General features: G+C 55.9%; 1 protein-coding gene across 1 annotated transcript in view; it reads left to right on the top strand.

Moving 5' to 3' along the window:
• The window catches only part of TMEM178B (transmembrane protein 178B), a 372,554-nt gene that overhangs the window by 153,993 nt on the left and 200,105 nt on the right, over window positions 1–18,456 (top strand). Inside the window, exon 2 of the mRNA XM_007952782.1 lies at window positions 4,852–4,965. Coding sequence (XP_007950973.1) covers window positions 4,852–4,965 — 114 coding nt within the window. The remainder of the gene's footprint in view (window positions 1–4,851; window positions 4,966–18,456) is intronic.

The raw sequence follows: 18,456 nt of genomic DNA, 5'->3' as shown, positions 1-18,456 counted from the left end.
CCGTCCTCTGCTGGGGAGGTTTCTGCACCACATACAGACCCCTCAAGTGATGGCTCCTTTCCTGAGTGCTCAGCGGGCTGGCCAGCCAATGGTGGGTCCCCAGAGGGGTGGCAGCCCACCGGGCGCCCCTCTGCTGCTCTCCCTGCCTCGGTGCCTCCTGTCACTGCACTCCTGGGGGCGTTGTGCAGAAATGGTTCCTACACTGTAGACACAGACAGGCCTGCAGCGGGACCTGAACGCTCATTGCTAACGTCGCGTCTGAGTCCCTAGCCCCTGCACAGTCACCTTAGAGCAGGGATCGGTAACGACAGCAGGGACGTTCGGGGCACTGCCTGCGTGTGAGCTGCCTCGCTCGGGCCAGGGGGGCTACAGGCCTCGTCCTGGCCTCCGTTTACCACTGCGGACGTGGGCTGGTGGGGACGGAAGAACGTTCCCACACTGGACCAGGGCAGGCGGGTGGGCGCCGAGAAGCCGGAGGGGACAGGAACTGAGAGAGGGAGCCAGAGGGCGCAGGGGGTGCAAGACCCCGGCTGCCCCCTCGCTTGGCCCTGGCCCCTGGACAGCGCTGGCCTGCGGCCTCCTGTGGGGTCTGCTCCCGGGGCTCTGGCGCGAGGGGTGAGAGGCCGGCCGCGGCTGCCCAGGCTGGCTGTGCCTCGTGGGCCGCGGACCCGTCACTTGGCTCTCTGCAGGTGATGACCCTGCCCAGGTGCCCGCTCACCTGGGCCCCCGCCCGTCCTCGCTGGCCCCACTGCACCCGCGCTCAGCTGTGTCAGCAGTCCCTTTCCGGACTTCCGTCCCCCAGCTCGTACGAGAGGCCTATCTCCTGCGAGAGCTCTACCACCGCGGGGAAGAGCGTGGAGGAGCGGCGTCGGCGTGCGCGGGCGGGCCGTCGGCGTGCGCGGGTGGGGCCGGGCGTGGCGTCTGCGTGCGCGGGCGGGGCGTGGGCGGGGCCATAGTACTTGCCTTCCGGCCTATCTCCGGAAACCCGCTCTGGCTGGGGCGGGTAGCCCCGCGCTACGCCGTACAGTGCAGCGGGTCCCATCGTGATGGGAAGCTCTCTGGGGGCCACAGATTTCGCGCCCACGTGGCGCCTGCATTTCCCAAGCCGCACACCGGCGGGACCTGTGCGTGCGCGGGTAGATTCTTTGCTTCCCTCTTAGGTGGTATCAGGGTCTTTCACATATAGTTGCTGTCAAAGGCAGTGTATGACAGCCCCTGCGGTGAAGCAAAGAACCAGGGCCCGAGGCCCCAGGCGGCCACCGCGCTGCTGCCGTGTCCAGAGGCTGTGCCCTCCCAGGTGACCGAGCGGCTGGAGGAGGCCAAGGGGCCGCTGCAACCCCGGGGACCTGTGACACCTGGTGGAGCTCTGGTTAAGACCCGGAGAAGCTGCCCCCGGGAATGGGGATCCGGTCTCAGCGACGGGGTCTCCGCCAGTGTCGCCGAGGCTGGGCCAGGGGGTGTGTGCTGGCTGCTGACCCTGATGAGTGCAGGGCTGCCGCTCGTTGGCTCGGTGTCTTTGTCCCACTCAGGAAAAGGGGCCGAGCCCACTGGGGGCAGGCCGGGCCGTCCAGGGCGCTTGGCTCCGCGCCACCTCCCCTTGGTGGAGGCTGCAGTCGCCAATGGCCTTTTTGTTACAACCCCTGTCCCCCCTTCTTCCCTTCCTCTTGTTCAAACACCATTGACCTGCAGGTCTCTTGGGTCACGTCTGCCAAGTGCAGAGAGAGGCTGCGCCGTGAAAACATGGGTTCCCTTCTCCCGCTGGGTGGATGAGCCTCTCCTCACCACAGTTAAGTGCTTGCCTGCTACCCAGAAGGTTGGAGGTTCCAGCCTACCCGTAGGCACCTCGGAGGAAAGGCCTGGTGATCTGTTTCTGTAAAAGCCGCCATTGAAAGTCCACATGGCGGTGCTGCGAGTTAGCATGGACTCCAGGCGCCTGCTTTGGCTTTCTCGGTTTGCCTCTCAGGGTCAGGCAGCCTGCTTCCTTGTATTTGTTGCGTCGAGCATTTTAATCCCTTGCGTGTCATGGGAGTGGGAGATTCCTGTCGGCTCTGATCTCAGGAGGGCACCGCCGTGGTGTTGGTCCCTTCCTCCAGAGCACGTGGATGCTCATCGGGTGGGGGTGGGGACCCGCAGGGTTTCCTCCCTTGTAGGTGGGGTCGCTGTGAGTGGGGGCCGACTGGAGGGCAGGTCCCAGCCGTGAGTGGATGACTGCAGAGAAGGGGCTGGCATGTCTGCCGTTCAGCAGGTGACCAGAGGGAGGTCAGGAAGGAGGGAGGCAGTGGGGAGGAAAGGGCATTGAGGCTGCCGGTGGGCTCCGAGGGTTCTGGGCTGGACAAGAGGCGGTGCCCGCATGGAAATGGTGTGTGGGTTTGCGGTGGGACTGTGTGTTCAGAAAGTGGGGACTGTCTGGCAGACGACCTTTTGGGTCCTTAGGGAGGAAGACAGGTGGCGGTATGGGGGGTCGGTCTGGATGAGAGGTCCGTGTGTTTGTGGGCTCAGGGGACAGAGGCAGAGGAGAAACAAACACAAGCCTTTTCTTTTCCTCTTTGGACTACTGTCCTGTCGGAGGAGTGCCCTCCAGTAACTGGCCATTGGGCAATTTTCTAGATGTGACTTACGCCCTGGCATGGGTTTCACAGGTACAGTCTGCGTCACACCAATTGCAGGTTCCGCGCTGGCAGTGAGCCAGGGGTCACTCATTTCCATCAGGTACCATCAATGACAGAATGAAACTAGCAGGGTGCAGAATGGACCACTGCCAAAATCCATTCAGGTGCAAAGCCAGATTTCAGAACCCCTCACCTTAAAAATTGCTCGCTTCCTGATCCTTTGCGATGCCCTGAGTTTTGAAACCCAACAATAGCAAGCAGTAATAGAAATGCTTGCTGGAGACCAAGAGGGCCTTGGAATCATGTGTAAACGTGGTGGGCTTAGAAGTGACTAGGACTCTGATGGCACTGTCATTAAAGCCCTGGGCTGCTAACCAAAAGGTTGGCAGTTCAAACCTACCAGCCACTCCATGGGAAAAAAGTGAGGCAACCTGTTTCAGTAAAGATTGACAGACTTGGAAACTCCATGAGGCAGCTCTGTCCTCTAGGGGCGCTGTGAGTCAGATTGACTCCACGGCAGTGGGTTTGGTTTTTGATTCATGAGTGACTACATGGGCACTTTGGTTATGTTCTTGAGGGCAGCAGCTCCCACGTTGAAGTGTCCATCATGAGGACCTGGAGGGCTTATTAGAACTGGGCGTGCTGGGCGCCCTCCGAGTTTCTCCTGCGGAAGGTCTGGGTGGGGCCCCTGCACTTGCATTTCCAGCAGGTCCCCAGGGATGTGGGCTGGTCAGGACCACACCGCTCTCTTCCCGCTTCTTTCTCATAGTCACCTCTTGCTTGTGTCCATCCTTCCTAAGCATTCCTGCCCCACCCTAACCGCAAGCTATTTCTCTGTGCAAACACTGCCCTTTTATTCTCCCAGGATTGATCACTCTAAGGGGTGTATCTAACCAAAACCAAAAAACCAAACTCACTGCCCTGGAGTCATTCGACTCATGGTGACTCCTCCTGGGGTTTCTGAGGCAATAGCTCTGTGGAAGTAGTTTGTCCAGTCGTCCTTCTGAGGAGTGGCTGGTAGGTTTGAACCGCCAGCCTTCTACTTAGCAGTCAAGTGCCTTAGGCACTATGCCACCAGAGCTCCCAAGGAGTGTATCTACCTGATATAAATGTTCACTCTGTATGCCTATCTACTGTTTGGCTGGAAGCCACAGGAGTGAGTTCTGGTCCAGACCTGAAGGGCAGCCAGGGGCCATAGTCTCAGGGTCTCACCAGGCTCTATCAAGGCAGCAAACCTGATCTTTTTTTTTTTTTAATGGTTTTGAGTTTTGTTCCACATTGTTCTCCCACTCTATCCAGGACCTCAGACTCCTTTTCTTGATGGAAGGTGGGTTTCTTCCGGTAGACCAGCAGGCCCTGCTTTCCTAGCAGGCTGGCCTTGCCCAGGGCTCGTGATTCCAGGCGCGTCTTTGTCGCGATCGGGGCGCTTTGATTGTAGCTCTGCCTGCAGTGAGCTACAGTTGGCTCAGGTGCAATGTGGAACACGCCCTTTTCCCCGGGACAGAACCAATCCTGGACCTCTCCGAACCTGGTTGCTGCCTCGTCACCATTTGTGTGTTAGTGTCCTGGGGCTGCCAGAATGAAGTAGAACAGAGTGAGTGGCTTCACACCTCAGCCATTTCCTGTCTCACTCTCGAGGCCAGGAGTTCGATTCCAGCTGTGGAGGCCAGGAGTTCGATTCTGGCTGTTTCAGGCTGTTGGCAGAGCCGTGCTGTCTCCGAAGGTCCGAGGGGAAGATCCTTCTCATATCCCTTGGTGCCTGGTGGTGCAGGTGTCCTTGGTTTGTGGGTGCATCTTCACGTGGCTGTCTTCTCTGGGTCTCTCTGCTTGTGTCTCTTCTCTTTAAAAGGATACCATGTGATGGAATTAGGACCCACTCTACCCGAAAATATACAGGGAGCTCCGGTGGTGCAGTGGTTAAGGCACTTGGCTGCTAATGAAAAGGTCGGTGGTTCAAACCTACCAGCTGTTCCACGGGAGAAAGATGAGGCAGTCTGCTTCATTAGGGTTGACAGCCTTGGAAACCCTCTGGGGCAGTTCGACTCTGTCTCTCACTGAATCGGAATTTACTGCAGTGGGTTCTTTTTGCAACTCCAGCATGATCTCGTGTTAACCGATAACACCTTCAGAGACCCCATTTCTAAACAAGGTTCAAACTCACAGGTATCGAAGATTAGGACTTTGAAATCCCTTTTGTGGCGACACGATTTGACTCCTGACAGTCGGTTTCTTGTCTCTGCAGGAGAGATTGAGCGGTGCAGCTACATTAAGTACCACTACTCCTCAGCCACCATCCCCAGGAACCTCACCTTCAATATCACGAAGACCATCCGCCAGGACGAGTGGCACGCCCTGCGTAAGTACAGCGCGTCTCCCGGGTCGGCTGTGGCTGGGCCGTGGTGTCAGCCTTTGCAGGGAGGGACTGGGCTGGGGGCCCTCCTCCTGGGCTCCGGGGACAGTCTCAGAACAGAATGGCAGCTCCTTAAAGTGCCAGGGTCTACAGGTCAGAATTGCCTCAGCTGTCTTGGATTGCGTTACAGCACTGAGGCAATTCCCTAAAGGATGTTAGACGTTGTTGTAGTTGTTATGTGCCGTGCCGTGGAGTCACCCCGACTCAGAGCTACCCCTCCTTGGGTTTTCGAGGCAGTATCACTACGGAAGTAGACTGCCCAACCTTCCTTCTGAGGAGTGGCTGGTGGGTTTGAACTGCCTCTGGTTAGCCGTCAAGTGCCTTCAGCACTATACCACCAGTGCACCTGAAGGATGTTAGATAGTGATGTCATTTCACTAGCTCAGGAGGCAGGTAAGATTTCACCCACTTGCCTGAGCCAACCGCCGGGGTTTGACTCCAGCAGGGCTGCAGGTTGCTTGGTTGCTGTCATGGCCTGTGAGTGCCTGGTATTGTCCTTTGTACAGAGCGGGACCAGCTGGAGGGGAATTTGTGTCTGGCTGCATGGCTGAGGGGTAGGATCTGGTCAGCTTACCTGGAGGGATAGCGTGTGCGGCATGGTTCACAGGTGATGACTCGGCACAGAGCAGAGGAGCTGTATCCAGGGTGAGGCCGATTCTTGACCAGAGATCCTGAGGGACTTCAGTTCTGATGTGAGGGTGTTTGGTGTGCATGTGGACCTGGTTGGCCGTTCTTGCACTTCTGCTCTGTGCGGACACCACTGTCCGACTGTGTCTGGGAAGCGTCCCCTGTGGCTGTACAGTGCTTCCTTCTGGCCTGTTCCCCCATCCTAAGCCCCCTGCTGTCCCTGCTGCCTTCAACATGACAGTCGTGTTCGACTTTTCTCATGTGATGTTGCAAGTTTAAGATCCAGTTCAGACTTACATGTTTAATAGGTTTCTTTTTTTAAAAAGTGTATTTGATAATTTCCCAATAATCAGGAACCTTAATTGGTAAACTCTGAAGAAGGTGGGCTCTTCAGGCTGAAGACATCTTTTTCTTGTCACTGTTGCCTAGTGATCTTTTGTGTGCGTTGGACCCTCCCAGGATAGTCCACTTTTGGGTTTGACTTTAATAAGACAACCATGGCGTGGGAATAGGAGGTAAGAGAGACAAGCTAAAGGAAACAAACCAACCAAACAAATATTCATTGGTTGGGGATGGGGAAGGTGTGGCCAGGTCTCCTGGTGATTGGGTAGGTGTTGATGATGGGGTCTCCTGGTGATTGTTGCTAGATGACAGGGCGGGTGTTGGCGATGGGATTCCCTGGTGATTGTTGGTAGGTGACAGGGCGGGTGTCAGCAATAGGGTCAGCTGGTGATTGTTGCTTCGTGGCAGGGCGGGTGTTGGTGATGGGGTCTCCTGGAGATTGTTGCTAATAGGCTCATAATAGGTTGTAATAGGATTCAGAATCTAAGAAGGAAGACATCGCTGTAATTCCTGTGAACTGGATTCCACCAAATGTACTGAGCGTCTCTGTACCAGGCGTGTTGTGGGTGGAGAGGCCGCAGGGAGCTCTACAAAGGACCTCAAGTGTGGGGAGTGGAAGGGGGGGGCGGACAGATATATTCACAAAGCAAGTAATTACAAGGCAATGCAATAATTACAATCTAGTATAATTGCTTCAGACAATTAAGAGAGTTGGTGAACGTTTTTCGCAAGAAGGAGACTGACTTTGGTGTAGGTTGTGTGGCTGCAGGTGGGGGACCTGGTAGAACTCCCTGGCTGTACACATGTTGTCTCTGGGTGCTGTCAAGTCGATTCTGACTCACATGTCCCCATGGGACAGAGGAGAACTGCCTCACCAGGTTTCCTAGGCTGTCATCGTTACGGGGGCAGATCACCAAGTCTTCTCTCCCCTAGGGCGGATGGTGGGTCCGAACTGCCAACCTTCCAGTTAGCAGCTGAGTGTGTAACCATTACACCACCAAGGCTCCTTGTACATACTGTAGGTACCTGGAATTCCATTGGATCACACCACTGAGGCACCACTGAACTGTGTCACATGCCATCAGCCAGGGCAGGGAGGGGGCTCGTGCTGGGTTATTGGATCATGAAACCATGTGTTTCCGGCATCCTCGTCCCTAAACTGCCACTTATGCTGTGAACTGGCTGCTGGCAGATGTACTCATCACTGATGGACACTTCCTGTCTGTTGATGCAGGAGAAGGGTTCAGGGACACGGTTCTGGGTGCGGTGGGGACCGCCTTCGGAGAGGGACTTCTTGCCTCTTTCTCAGGATCTCCTCTGGTCTGTTAAGCAGGCAGAGCACACTTGCCGCTCCTGACAAGGGTGGTGGGTATTTTCAGCCAGAGGGCAGGTGAGCGTCTGCCACCTCTGAAGTTGGTGCCATGTGACCGGACTGCTGGCATAATGGGAAGCCCAGTCAATGCCCATTTAAATTTTCTGAGATCAGATATTGACAACACTGGGGTGGTGGTTGGCACATCAGCCCCTTTAGGAATAAGGTAGAAATGAGGAGAGGTTTGCACACTCCTGTGGTCACACTGAGGAGTCCTGGAGCCACAGTGGTTAAGCACTCAGATCCTCACTAAATGTTCAAGTTCAAACCCCCCAGCCTGGTCCATGGGAGTGAGCCATGGTTGTCTGCTTCTGTGAAAAGGACAACCTTGGAAACCCGGTGGGGCCGTGCTGGTCTGTCCTGTTGGGTTGCTGTGAGTTGGGATTAACTCGGTGGCGGTGGGTTTGGTTTGATATGGATATGGACAAACTAAGGATACCCTGGAGCCTTAACTTCGGTTAAGTGCCTGCCTGTCACCTGAAAGGTTGGCAGTGTGGTCCCCCTAGCAGCAGCTCCACACGAGAAAGACCGAGCAGTCTGCTTCCATAAACATGGCAGCCAAGGAAACCCTGGAGGGCAGGTCTGCTGTGTCACACGGGGTGGCCGTCAGTCGGATGAACTTGACGGTCCCCAACAACAGCAACATGGTAAAGCTGAAGGAATGAAAGGAAAAACTGACGTATACCCAAGTCACAGTGGACGTTGAAAAATAAATATCAGAATCTTAATTTTCTTTTTACTTGTTTTGAGAATCTTGAACTCTTTAATGCTGGGAATGCGGTCAAGGAAATTCATCTGATGCTAGGTTGGTTATAAGTTTATCATCTGGGCTTAACAGCTCACATTCCATATTTTCTCTTAGTGGGTAATTATTGCCAAAAGAAGGCATTTGATTTTTTTATTTCCTGACACAGCTTCAGGCAGATTTGGGACTTCAGGTAAACTCGACCAGGTTATAGACTTTCCAGGAATCTGCACTGTGGTCCCATCATCAACTACTGGTGTGGAAACAGTATTTTCCCAAACAGGAAAGTGACTCTTTAGTTTAAATGTATGCTGTTAATGCTCCCCATGGGAGGCGTAACTGGCCAGGAGCTCATCACCTCATGGGGAGCTGACTAGCAGGTGACAGACTGCATTATCTGTGGGTCCCTGGGCTTGTTGGTCCCCCAGGTGAAGACATAATAAAAGACTGAGCAAAGGGCAGAGAGTCCACATAGGGGATGTTTACGCATGTGCGTGCGCTCGTGAGTGTGTACATGTGTGTGCATGTATGTGTACTCACGAACGTGCACATGTGTGCATGTATGTGTACTCATGAACGTGCACATGTGTGCATGTATGTGTACTCACGAACGTGCACATGTGTGCATGTGTGTGCCCAGGGTCCCAGTGCAGAGCTGTGCTGCTGAGTCCCGGCTCGGCTGGTGCTGGGGGATGTACTGTTTGTGGGTCCCCTTCCCACCTAAGTGGAGCTCCCTGGTTCTGAGAAGGCAGAACTTACTCTGAGTTGAACCCTGCCCTTCATTCCCCAGGCCACCAGTGCCACCACCTGCCTTCCTTCTCACAGGGGTTCTGGGTAGGTGGGATTAGGGTCTGTGTACTATGGATGCCTGCTCCTGACCTGGGTTTGCTGGCCTGTGAGGACAGAGAGGCCGCCCCAGAGCCTTACGGGTGACCTCTTAGACAGGTGTCTGGAGTGGGCGTTTTGGTCATGGTGGGATCACATTGACAGTGGCCAGGGCAGACTGTGGCATGGCAAGGGCATTTCACTGGGTGCTGACCCCTCCCTTGCCAAAGACGCCCCAAAGGCTGTGGTAGTCGCAGTACAGATCTTGAGCCACCTAGGGCCCCAAGGCCAGCCCGAGGGCTCTGCCTTCTCTCCCCCTGCACCCCCTAGGGCCCCAGCTGGCCTAGTCAGCAGAGCTGGGGGCCTGGACACTGGCCCAGTGGCGGGATGGGCACGGGCTGGGAGGGGAACCTGGGTAGCCTCCACAGCCCCTGGGTGGCAGGTGAGCTCTGGCAAGGAGGAGGCCAGGAGAGCAGGGCTGTGGGAGGAGGTTATCACCAGCGTGGATGCTTCCTCGGAAAGGGAAGCACAGAGGCAGGCCTTCCTGTACCGGTGGCCCCTGAGGCTGCTGGGCTGGGCACCTGCAGACACTGGGAGAAGGACCCCTCTGGCCAGGGCCAGAGCAGCAGTGATGATGTGTGTGTGTGGTGTGCATGTGAGATGTGCTGTGTGTGTGAGCTGTGTATGTGTGTGCAGTGTGTGGTATGTTTATGGTGCATGTGTGGTATGTGCTGTGTGTGTGAATGTGTGTGAGGTATGTTTATGGTGTGTGTGTGTATGTGCAGTGTGTGGTATGTTTATGGTGCATGTGTGGTATGTGCTGTGTGTGTGAGATGTGTGTGAGGTATGTTTATGGTGTGTGTGTATGTGTATGCAGTGTGTGGTGTGTTTATGGTGCACGTGTGGTGTGTGCTGTGTGTGTGAGATGTGTGTGAGGTGTGTTTATGGTGTGTGTGTGTGTGTGCTGTGTGTGTGATGTATGTGTTTGTGTGTATGTGTTTATGTGTGTGTGTGAGCTCAGACTGCCCCACCCGCCTGGCCTTTGCAGATGGTGGGTCTGCCTGTGCACACTGACTGCTTTGAGTGGAGCTGGGACTGGGCCCCTCGGGCCATCTGATTCTCCCCACTGCATCTCAGGAGGCTGAGAGCTCTTTAAAGGCCCCTTCTTCCATGCCTGAGAGTTGGACTCATTAGGGTGGATGTTGAAGGAGACACATCAGCTGGCCAGGGAGGAGCGAGGGACGGGTCACTTCCTCTCGTCACCCCGTCCCCAGTGTCTTAGTACGCTCACCCCTCATACACCACCACACAGACCCACCGGCACAGCCCTCAGCTCTGCCTCCGGCCAGCTCCCTTCCGGGGATGAAGCTGGGGCAGCCCTGTCCACCTTGGGTGCTGCACCCTCCCCCTGCAGTGGGCACTCACTCAGGGCCCCCTCCCCCCAGGTAGGATCTGCAGGGAGGTCAGGCCAGGCCAGGGAGCAAGTGGTTCAGGAAGGGAGTTGGTCGTTGCCAGCGTGCTGGAGAGTGGATGCAGATCACATGTAGGGGAGTAGGGGAGAGGGGGGAGGAGAAGGAGAGAAGGAGGGGGTGGAGGTTGCCCGGGAGGGAGGCAGAGATGGGGACTGGGGCTCTGGGGATGAGCAGGGGTGTGGGCACAAGGGACAAGAAACCACACCCCCGAACAGACCTACCTAGTGCAGATGCTGTGTGCCCAGGGCTCCTGGGTTCCCCCGTCACTGGGCATCATCCTGTCCTGGGGATCTTGGGCTCTCACCAGGGTCCCCACCTCACCTGTAGGTTGACGCAGGCTTGGGGGCCACCCCCAGGCTGGTGTAGGGTTGGATTGGAGCCCAGCATGTTGTGGGCTCTGGTGTGGGTCTTGGCTCTGAACCCCCACCTTATTGAAGTCTTCATGGGCTGCTCTTTCATCCTCCCCACGGTCTCACCCACACCCTCTGCTCCTTCCAGGGTGAGTGGGCCCTGACCCTGACTCCTGTGGCTGGCTGTGACCCCCTCCGTCAGCCCGAGGTCCTCCACCTCTTGCCTGCCCCGCCCTCACTTGCATCAACCAGCTGGCCTCAGACTTCCGTTGGCTCCTGGCTGGCCACACCTGCCTTTCCTCCCTGATGGCCTGCCTGTGGAGCGGCTGTTCCTAGAGGCCTCCCCAGTGGGGACCTGCCAGATCCCTGGTCCCATCCTGTATACCCACTGTGGTTACACCAAGTGGAATGTTGTGGACCACAGGGCTCAGGGTGGAAACTCCAGGGTCATAACCAGGGCGGCCACCCTATTGCTCATGTCGCTGTCTGGCTCTGCTGTCCTGTGCAGGGGCCTGGAACCGGCAGGACAGGCAATCTGTAGGGTCCAGCACTGCTTGGAAGCCAGGCCTCGGCTCCGACCGCTCCACCGAGCTGTTTTCTCTCTGTGGTTTTGGCTGTCGTTATGGGATGTGGTGAGGTCAGCATCCCAGAGGTGGAGAGTGCAGGTCTCTGCAGCATCAACCACTTCCTTCTGGAGTCTGGCCTGAGCCGGCCCTGTGAAGCTCTTACCATGGGCAGTGCTCTGCTCCTGGTTGGAGGACGGGCCTGTGGGGTCAAGATTGAGCAGAAGCCACCTGGCCACATGGTAGTGTGCGTGGACAGTGCGTGCAACAGAACCGTATGTGGCTGGGCCCGAAAGCCATTTGCTCTTTGCAAGCCAGTCCCCATTTCTCCACTCCACCCCCTCCACAGGGAACACTGCCAACCCTCCGGGACACAGGCAGCTGTGGCTGTTCTTCCAGACCTCCGGTGGCATTTCTCAGCAAGCCAGCCACGCGCATGAACCCCTTAAAGTACTATCTCAGCTAGGCCTGTCCTGCAGCGGTCACTCGGGCCAGGAGTTTCCTCTCCACAGCATCCCCTGCCTGTCAAAACGGAGCCCTCCTGGTCCCCTTCCTTCAGGCCCTTCTTAGAGAACACGTTAAAAAATTCGATAAACGTGTCTGAGCTAAGCTGTTAATGGCTTCATGGATTACTTTCCCTGGGGAGCATTTTTATTTTCCAGGAGGATTAGCCCAAAGGAGGAGTCCCTGGGGTGCGAACAGTTACCGGGCTCGGCTGCCGACTGAAACGTTGGAGGTTTGAGTCCACACAGAGGTGCTGCAGAAGAGAGACCTGCCATCCACTGTAGACGAACCAGCCACTGAAGACCTCTGGAGCACAGCTCGGCCCTGACACGCGGGCGCCCCGAGGTGGTCGACGGGGCACCGTACCCGGTACTGGTGCTGCTTTGGGTTTCTGTCCAAACTGCTTAACCGTGAGCTGGAACTGATTCAACAGCAGCTGGTTTTAACCCAAATGAATGGCCCCGAAGCAATTATACGTATTTGACATCCTAACCCTTGTGCAGCAGTTGATGCTACCTGCTCCTATAGCTGGCCTGGCTGGGGGTCAGGGCTGAAAGAACGCACTCCCAGGAGTTTATTTTGGAGTGGGACTGGGATGGGCTTGGGGAGCCCTTCCTGAGGAAGAGTCACAGACTGAACCAAGCCTGCGTCCCACTGTGCAGACGTGATGGCGGTGTCCACGCCACGTTTCTTCTGGAGGTGCACGTCCAGTGTTATGCTGGGAAGGAGTTGGGAGTTTGGCCCGAAGCCATCTTTCAGTGCCTGCAGATTGAAAGTTGTTTTCTTCTGGCTGTGCGCCGGGAGGGGTCTGGGCACAGCGGCTCTGCACCTGTGGGTCACCTATGCCGTTGATATTCATGGAGCACCTATTCTTGGGGAAGCCGGTGCTGAAGGGATATGAAAAGGTGTTCTGCTTTCCAAATCGGATGGAATATTTCCAGGAGCCAGCCAGGCAGGGGCCCCAGTGGCCTGTTCCTTAACGTTTATTGCCTGCTTGGAGAGCGCAGGCTGGGGCTGCCGACGTGCACCCTTACAGCTCCGACCTCCACACTTGATGAAGTCAGCTAGGATTCGTTGTGGTGGGCACAGGGGGAGTGAAGAGAAGGAAAAGACCAGACAAACTGCCCTGTTGCAGAGGCATGGCCCACTGTGTACAGCAAGGGCAGGGTGGTGATGGGCTGGACCTGGCCTGTTGGCCCGCGGGGGGAGCTGTCCCAGGTGCTGAAAAGCAGGCGGAGTGTGATAGGGGATTCCTCTTCCCAGAAGCTAAGACAGAGAGCTCCTGTAGGAGGCTGCTGTGGGAGTAGAGGAACGGGGCAGGCTCTGAGGGTACCAGCAGGCGGGGACCTGGGCTGTGGAGAAGCTGTCGCAGAGGCACTCATGGCTTTGGGCTGTGGGGCAGCAGGGGTGGGTCCTAGGTCTGCATGATTCGGCTTCCAGGGAGGAAGCTGGGCCAAAGGCAGGCCGGCCCCAGTTCTACAAGAAATCCAGAGCATCCTTTCAGAGGAGCCTAGGTGACACAGTGGTTAAGCACTCGGCTGCTAACCAGAAGGTGGAGCCTGCCAGCCGCTCTGCAGGAGAAAGGTGTGGCAGTCTGCTTCCATAAAGAGGGCAGTCTTGGAAACCCCACGGGGCAGTTCCCTCTGTCCTACAGAGTCATTATGAGCCGGAATTGACTCAATAGCAGTGGGTTTGGTTTTAGGTTGAGCTTAGAGAGAAACTCTGTTGGCTGTTGTTCTGGTTCCCCAGTGCCACTCTGACAGAATTATACCACAAAAGGGATGGTTGAACAAACAGGAGTTTATTCTCTGACAGTTTGGAGGCTTTAGTCCAAGTTCAGAGTGTCGTGCTCTAAGAGTTTGGTGAAAGCCCCCGAACCTTGGGCTTCAGTTCTGCCTCCTGCTCCTGGCCCACTAAAACTGGAGGCTTTTCTTCACTCAGACAGCTGCTGGCTGCTGAGGCTGCCAAGCCCAAGGCTGACATACTTGTCAACAAGGCACAGTCCCAATGTTACCAAACCACACGGCAGGCCATTAATTCAAGTCCATTGGAAGTTCCAAGGTTGGCAGAGCATGGCAGACTGCTGAACAACGACACAGCTACATGTAGGGTTCAAGCGTGCCATGAGCTGGAGACCATTCCCAAACTGCTGCTTATATGGGAAGCAGACTGCATCCCTGAAGCAGCTACTCAGCTGCTTGCAGTAGTTCCCACCATGGAGTTGATTGCCAGTCTCATCATGGGGAATAACTACCACCAGCTGCCCGGCCACTCAACCAGGCCCAGCCAAGTTGATATACAACTTTCACTACCACAGCTGTGTTGTAGGAATGGGGCACACGAGGCAGGGGCTCTGTGCCTGGAACAAAGCAGGAGATGGTTTCCTTCAGAGCTGCGTCTCACACTGAGGTCTGGGCCGGCCCTGGGTTTGAGGTGGGACTGCTTGTGAAGATGGTGCAACAGTGGGGAGGGGTGTTCAACAGAAACATCAGTCAAGCTCTGCATTGTGCGGTCAGCGTCCTGTCAGGGCCTGGAACAGTGTGGCCGAGGACAGGCGCATCTAGGTCACCTGCAGACTTGCTAGAAATGCGTATTTTGGGGCTCACCTGGCCCTGTTACTTCAGCCAGAAGGTTTGGGGTGGGGTCCAGGACTGTGACTGGAGTTACAGCTATGATCTCAAGTGTGATCTCTTGGTGTGGAGGGCGTGGGTGTGGGTGTGGTGGTCAGAGGAGGCCTGGAGGGACAGCCCGTGGGTGGGCTGAGATGGCGGGGACCCTGGGGGTGAAGTGTTGCACCCTTCACAGCCTCTTGTGCAGCAGCGGGACCTGGAGCTCATTTGCATGTCTGTGTGGACTCCGGCTACAGGTCTCACAACTCACTTTTCTCTTAAACGTTTCTTTTTCTCAGTGGAATGAGACCAGGTGGGTGAGGGAGGGCATTCTGTGTCTCCCGGGAGCGTCCTCCCACCTCCTAGCCCTACCTCTCTCTCTTGGCTGCTGGCTCTGCTGGAGCCAGGAATGGGGCCCGGATCCAGCTCGGCCAGGTCGAGGTGTCTGGCCCTGGGCAAACCATGTCAGTGCTTTGAACTCCACACACTCATTTGTAACGGAGGGAACCACCTCCCTTGAGGGCTCTGGGTTCCCTGGTGGCACAGGGAGTCACTGTGCTTGGCTGCTCCCAAAGGCTGGGGCCCGGCTAGAGGTGTCTCAGGACAAAGCACTGGGGATCCCCCTCTGGAAGTTAGCCTCTGAGGCCCTGGACACCACAGCTGCGCTCTGACACACTGGGTTACCACAAGTCAGAGTCAGTGTGACGGCAGCTGGAGTTACAGTTACTCTAAAGCTCAAGTTGAATAAAACAGTTCATGGGAGATCTCTCAGTAACTCCGTGAGGCCGGCGCCAGCCAGTGTTGGACGCCATTAGCACTTGAACGCAGGCGCTGCCCCAGGCCCAGAGACCCTCTTGGGATCTGGGGACGTCTCTGAGGTGACTTTTCAGGGGCCTGGGGACTTCTCCAGCAGGTGCGCTGAGGGTCCGATGCCTGCGGGTGGTTCTGTTGTGGGCCCGGTGTCCATTTGCAGCGTGGGAGTGCAGTGGCTGGGAGCGTGATTTGTTGCAGGACGACAATGGAGCCTGTTGTGAAAGGGGTCTCAGGGCAGTCCCGTCAGTGGACCATCATGGGAGAGTCAGCTCTGATTTATCTGTTGTGTCCAATAAGAATGCAATTTAGACGATAACCTATGCCTCTAAAAAAGACACATTACTAGGTCTGCAAGTAACACTATTGGAGCTTTAGAGGTGAACGCAGTGGGAGTGCAGGTACACCTCGCTTTATGACACCTCACTTTACTGTGCCTCACAGATGCTGTGTTTTTTCCAAGTTGAAGGTTTGTGGCAGCCCTGTGTTGAGCAAGTCTGTTGGTGCCATTTTCCAACAGCGTGTATTCACTTCCTGTCTCTGGGTCCCATTTTGGTCATTCTCACAATGTTTCAAGCTCTGTCATCATGCTGTTGCCCACTTCGTAGACTACAGTGTAGTGTGAACATGACTTTTATATGCATGTGGAAACGAAAAGGTCCGTGTGGCTTGCTTTACCGCGACACTCTCTTTATCGTGGTGATCTGGAATTCAGCCTGCAGTATCTCCAAGGTCGTCCGCCTGGACATCTGAGTGTGAATTGCTGAGGGGAGTGCCACAGAGACTGCTAGGGGCTATTACCCAGCTCTGCCTTCCAATTGTCATCTGCTCTGGTGGCGCAGAGCGTTAAGGCACTTGACTGCTACCCAGAAGGCTGGCGGTTCAAACCCACCAGCCACTCCTTGGAAGAAAGATTGGGCAATCTACTTCCTTAGTAATACCACTTCGGAAACCCAAGGAGGGGTTGCTGTGAGTTGGATCCGGCTCGACCCGAATGCGTTGCGTTGTGTGCTGCTATTCCTGACTGGGGCACACCCCAGAGGAGGACAACATGGGCGGGATGGGGCACATGGAGGGAAGCCCGGGAAGAGGGATGAGCTGGATTGGGGTTTGGGGTGCAGTGGAGGTTGTTCTCCTGCTGGGAGAGCAGGAACCTGTTGCTGGCAGGTTGATTCTGACTCACAGCACCCCTAGAGAACTGACACTGACAGAGTAGAACTGCCCCAGAGGTTGCCAAGGCTGTAATCTTTGCGGAAGCTGACGGCCACATCTTTCTTCCCTGGTGAGGCTGGTGGGTTCTAAGCACTAACTTTTTGGTTAGTGGCTGAGCACTTAACCACTGCACCACCAGGGCTCTTACTGGAGAGAAGGCACTCCTCACTCCCACTTCTGCCTGGTGGGCACAGGGCTATGTGGGCTGTGGCCGTGGTTTCTGCCATTCCGTGTTACCAGCTGGGCAGTCCAGCAGGGAAGTCTGGGGCATGGTGTCACGACGTTGGGCTCGCTGGGCAGGTGCTGATGGTGGTGAGCCTGGTGTCAGGCGTTGGGCTTGCAGGGCGGGTGCTGACGGCGATGATGTGAGCAAGGCAGGAAGTGGAAGTGCACAGTGTGTTTTTGGAGACTAGCAAAGGATGTGACCAAACCATAGAGTCACGCTTTTTCCCCGCCCCCACAATAAAAAAGAAAGAAAAAAGAATGGGATACAAGCCAGCGTTCTGGTTCCCTAGTGCCACTCTGACAGAAATATACCACAAATGGGATAGCCTTAACAAACAGGAGTTTATTCTCTTACAGTCTGAAGGCTTTAAGTCCAAGTTCAAAGTGCCAGGCTCTAGGGACTGGGTGAAAGCCCCTCAGCCTTGGGCTTCAGCTCTGCCTCCTGCTCCCAGCCCACTGAAGCTAGAGTCGTTTCTTCACTCAGACAGCTGCTGTCTGCTGAGGCTAACAAGCCCGGGGTTGACAAGTAAAAAAGCACAGTCCTGATGTTACCAAAACACACGGCAGGCCATTAGTTTAAATCCATGGTAACTCCCGAGGTGGGAAGAGCATGGCAGGCTGCTGAACAACGACACAGCTACATGCAGGGTCCAGGCGTGCCGTAAGCTAGAGACCGTTCCCAAAGCTTCTACTTACATACAGGAAGCAGACCACATTCCCTATGGCAGCTACTCAGCTGCTCCCAGTAGATCCCACCATGGAGTTGCTGACCAGTCTCACCATGGGGAATACTACATCCAGCTGCCCAGCCACTCACCCAGGCCCAGCCAAGTTGACACACAATCTGAACGACCACAGCCAGATTACATGAAGCTTTGGATATAGAGGATCTCTCGGTGATGAAAATTGTTAACCAGAAGGTTGGAGGTTCCAGTCTGCCCAGAGGTGCCTTGGGGGAAAGGCCTGGCAGTCCATTTCTGCACACTCAGCCTTTGACAGCCCTGTGAGCACAGTTTTGCTCTGATGCACGTGGAGTCACCATGAGTTAGAATTGACTTGGTGCCCACTGTCTGGCTCAGGGGCCTTGAGAGCTGCTGTGGCAGCTTTGCCTGGACTGGGGGCCTGAGAGCCGGGCTGGCTGCTTTGCTGCCATAACTGTGGCGACAAGGGGAGCCTACACCCCAACCAGCAAGGAGGATACAGGGGCAGTCTGAAGGGCCAGGTCCGCAGAGTGGGCAGAAGGTAGGACCAGCTCCAGAGTGGGGTGGGCTGAAGTGAGCAGGGCCGCAGGGAGCAGCCACGAAGCAACACGGAGGCCACACTGTCGGTGCCCAGCAGGCCATGTTGAGGGAGGGACTGGAGTGCTGGCTTCCGGGAGGAGCCGCAGTGTGTGTTTCTCCCCACTTCATGACTGGGAAGAAAAGGGAAGGTTGTGTGAACTGATCACACGTCAGGACATGGGGGCACAGGCTGAGGGCCTCTTTGGATGATTCTGGAAGCTGTTGCTGCCGTACCTGGGCTTTGGTGCTGACACTCTCTGCCTTGGACATGCTGCTTTGCCTTTCTCTGACATCTCACTCTGTTTGAGCTTGGTGGTTGTGCTGGACCGAGAGCCTACATGGTTCTGGGCCATGCTTACTTGCAATAGGTGCTCGTGGAACTCCGTCTTCCTCTTTAGAATTCTGGGTGGGGTGGGGTGGTGGAGCCAACCTCCAGCCAGAGATCAAATGCTGCTTGGAGGCCTTCCCCGCCCCCCATGCATATTTACTGCAGGAAGCCCC

Source organism: Orycteropus afer, unplaced genomic scaffold, assembly GCF_000298275.1.
Source record: "Orycteropus afer afer isolate SDZICR_OR568_19922 unplaced genomic scaffold, OryAfe1.0 scaffold00358, whole genome shotgun sequence".
In the NCBI taxonomy this organism is placed as follows: domain Eukaryota; kingdom Metazoa; phylum Chordata; class Mammalia; order Tubulidentata; family Orycteropodidae; genus Orycteropus; species Orycteropus afer.
This window is presented reverse-complemented; position numbering and strand designations above follow the sequence as displayed.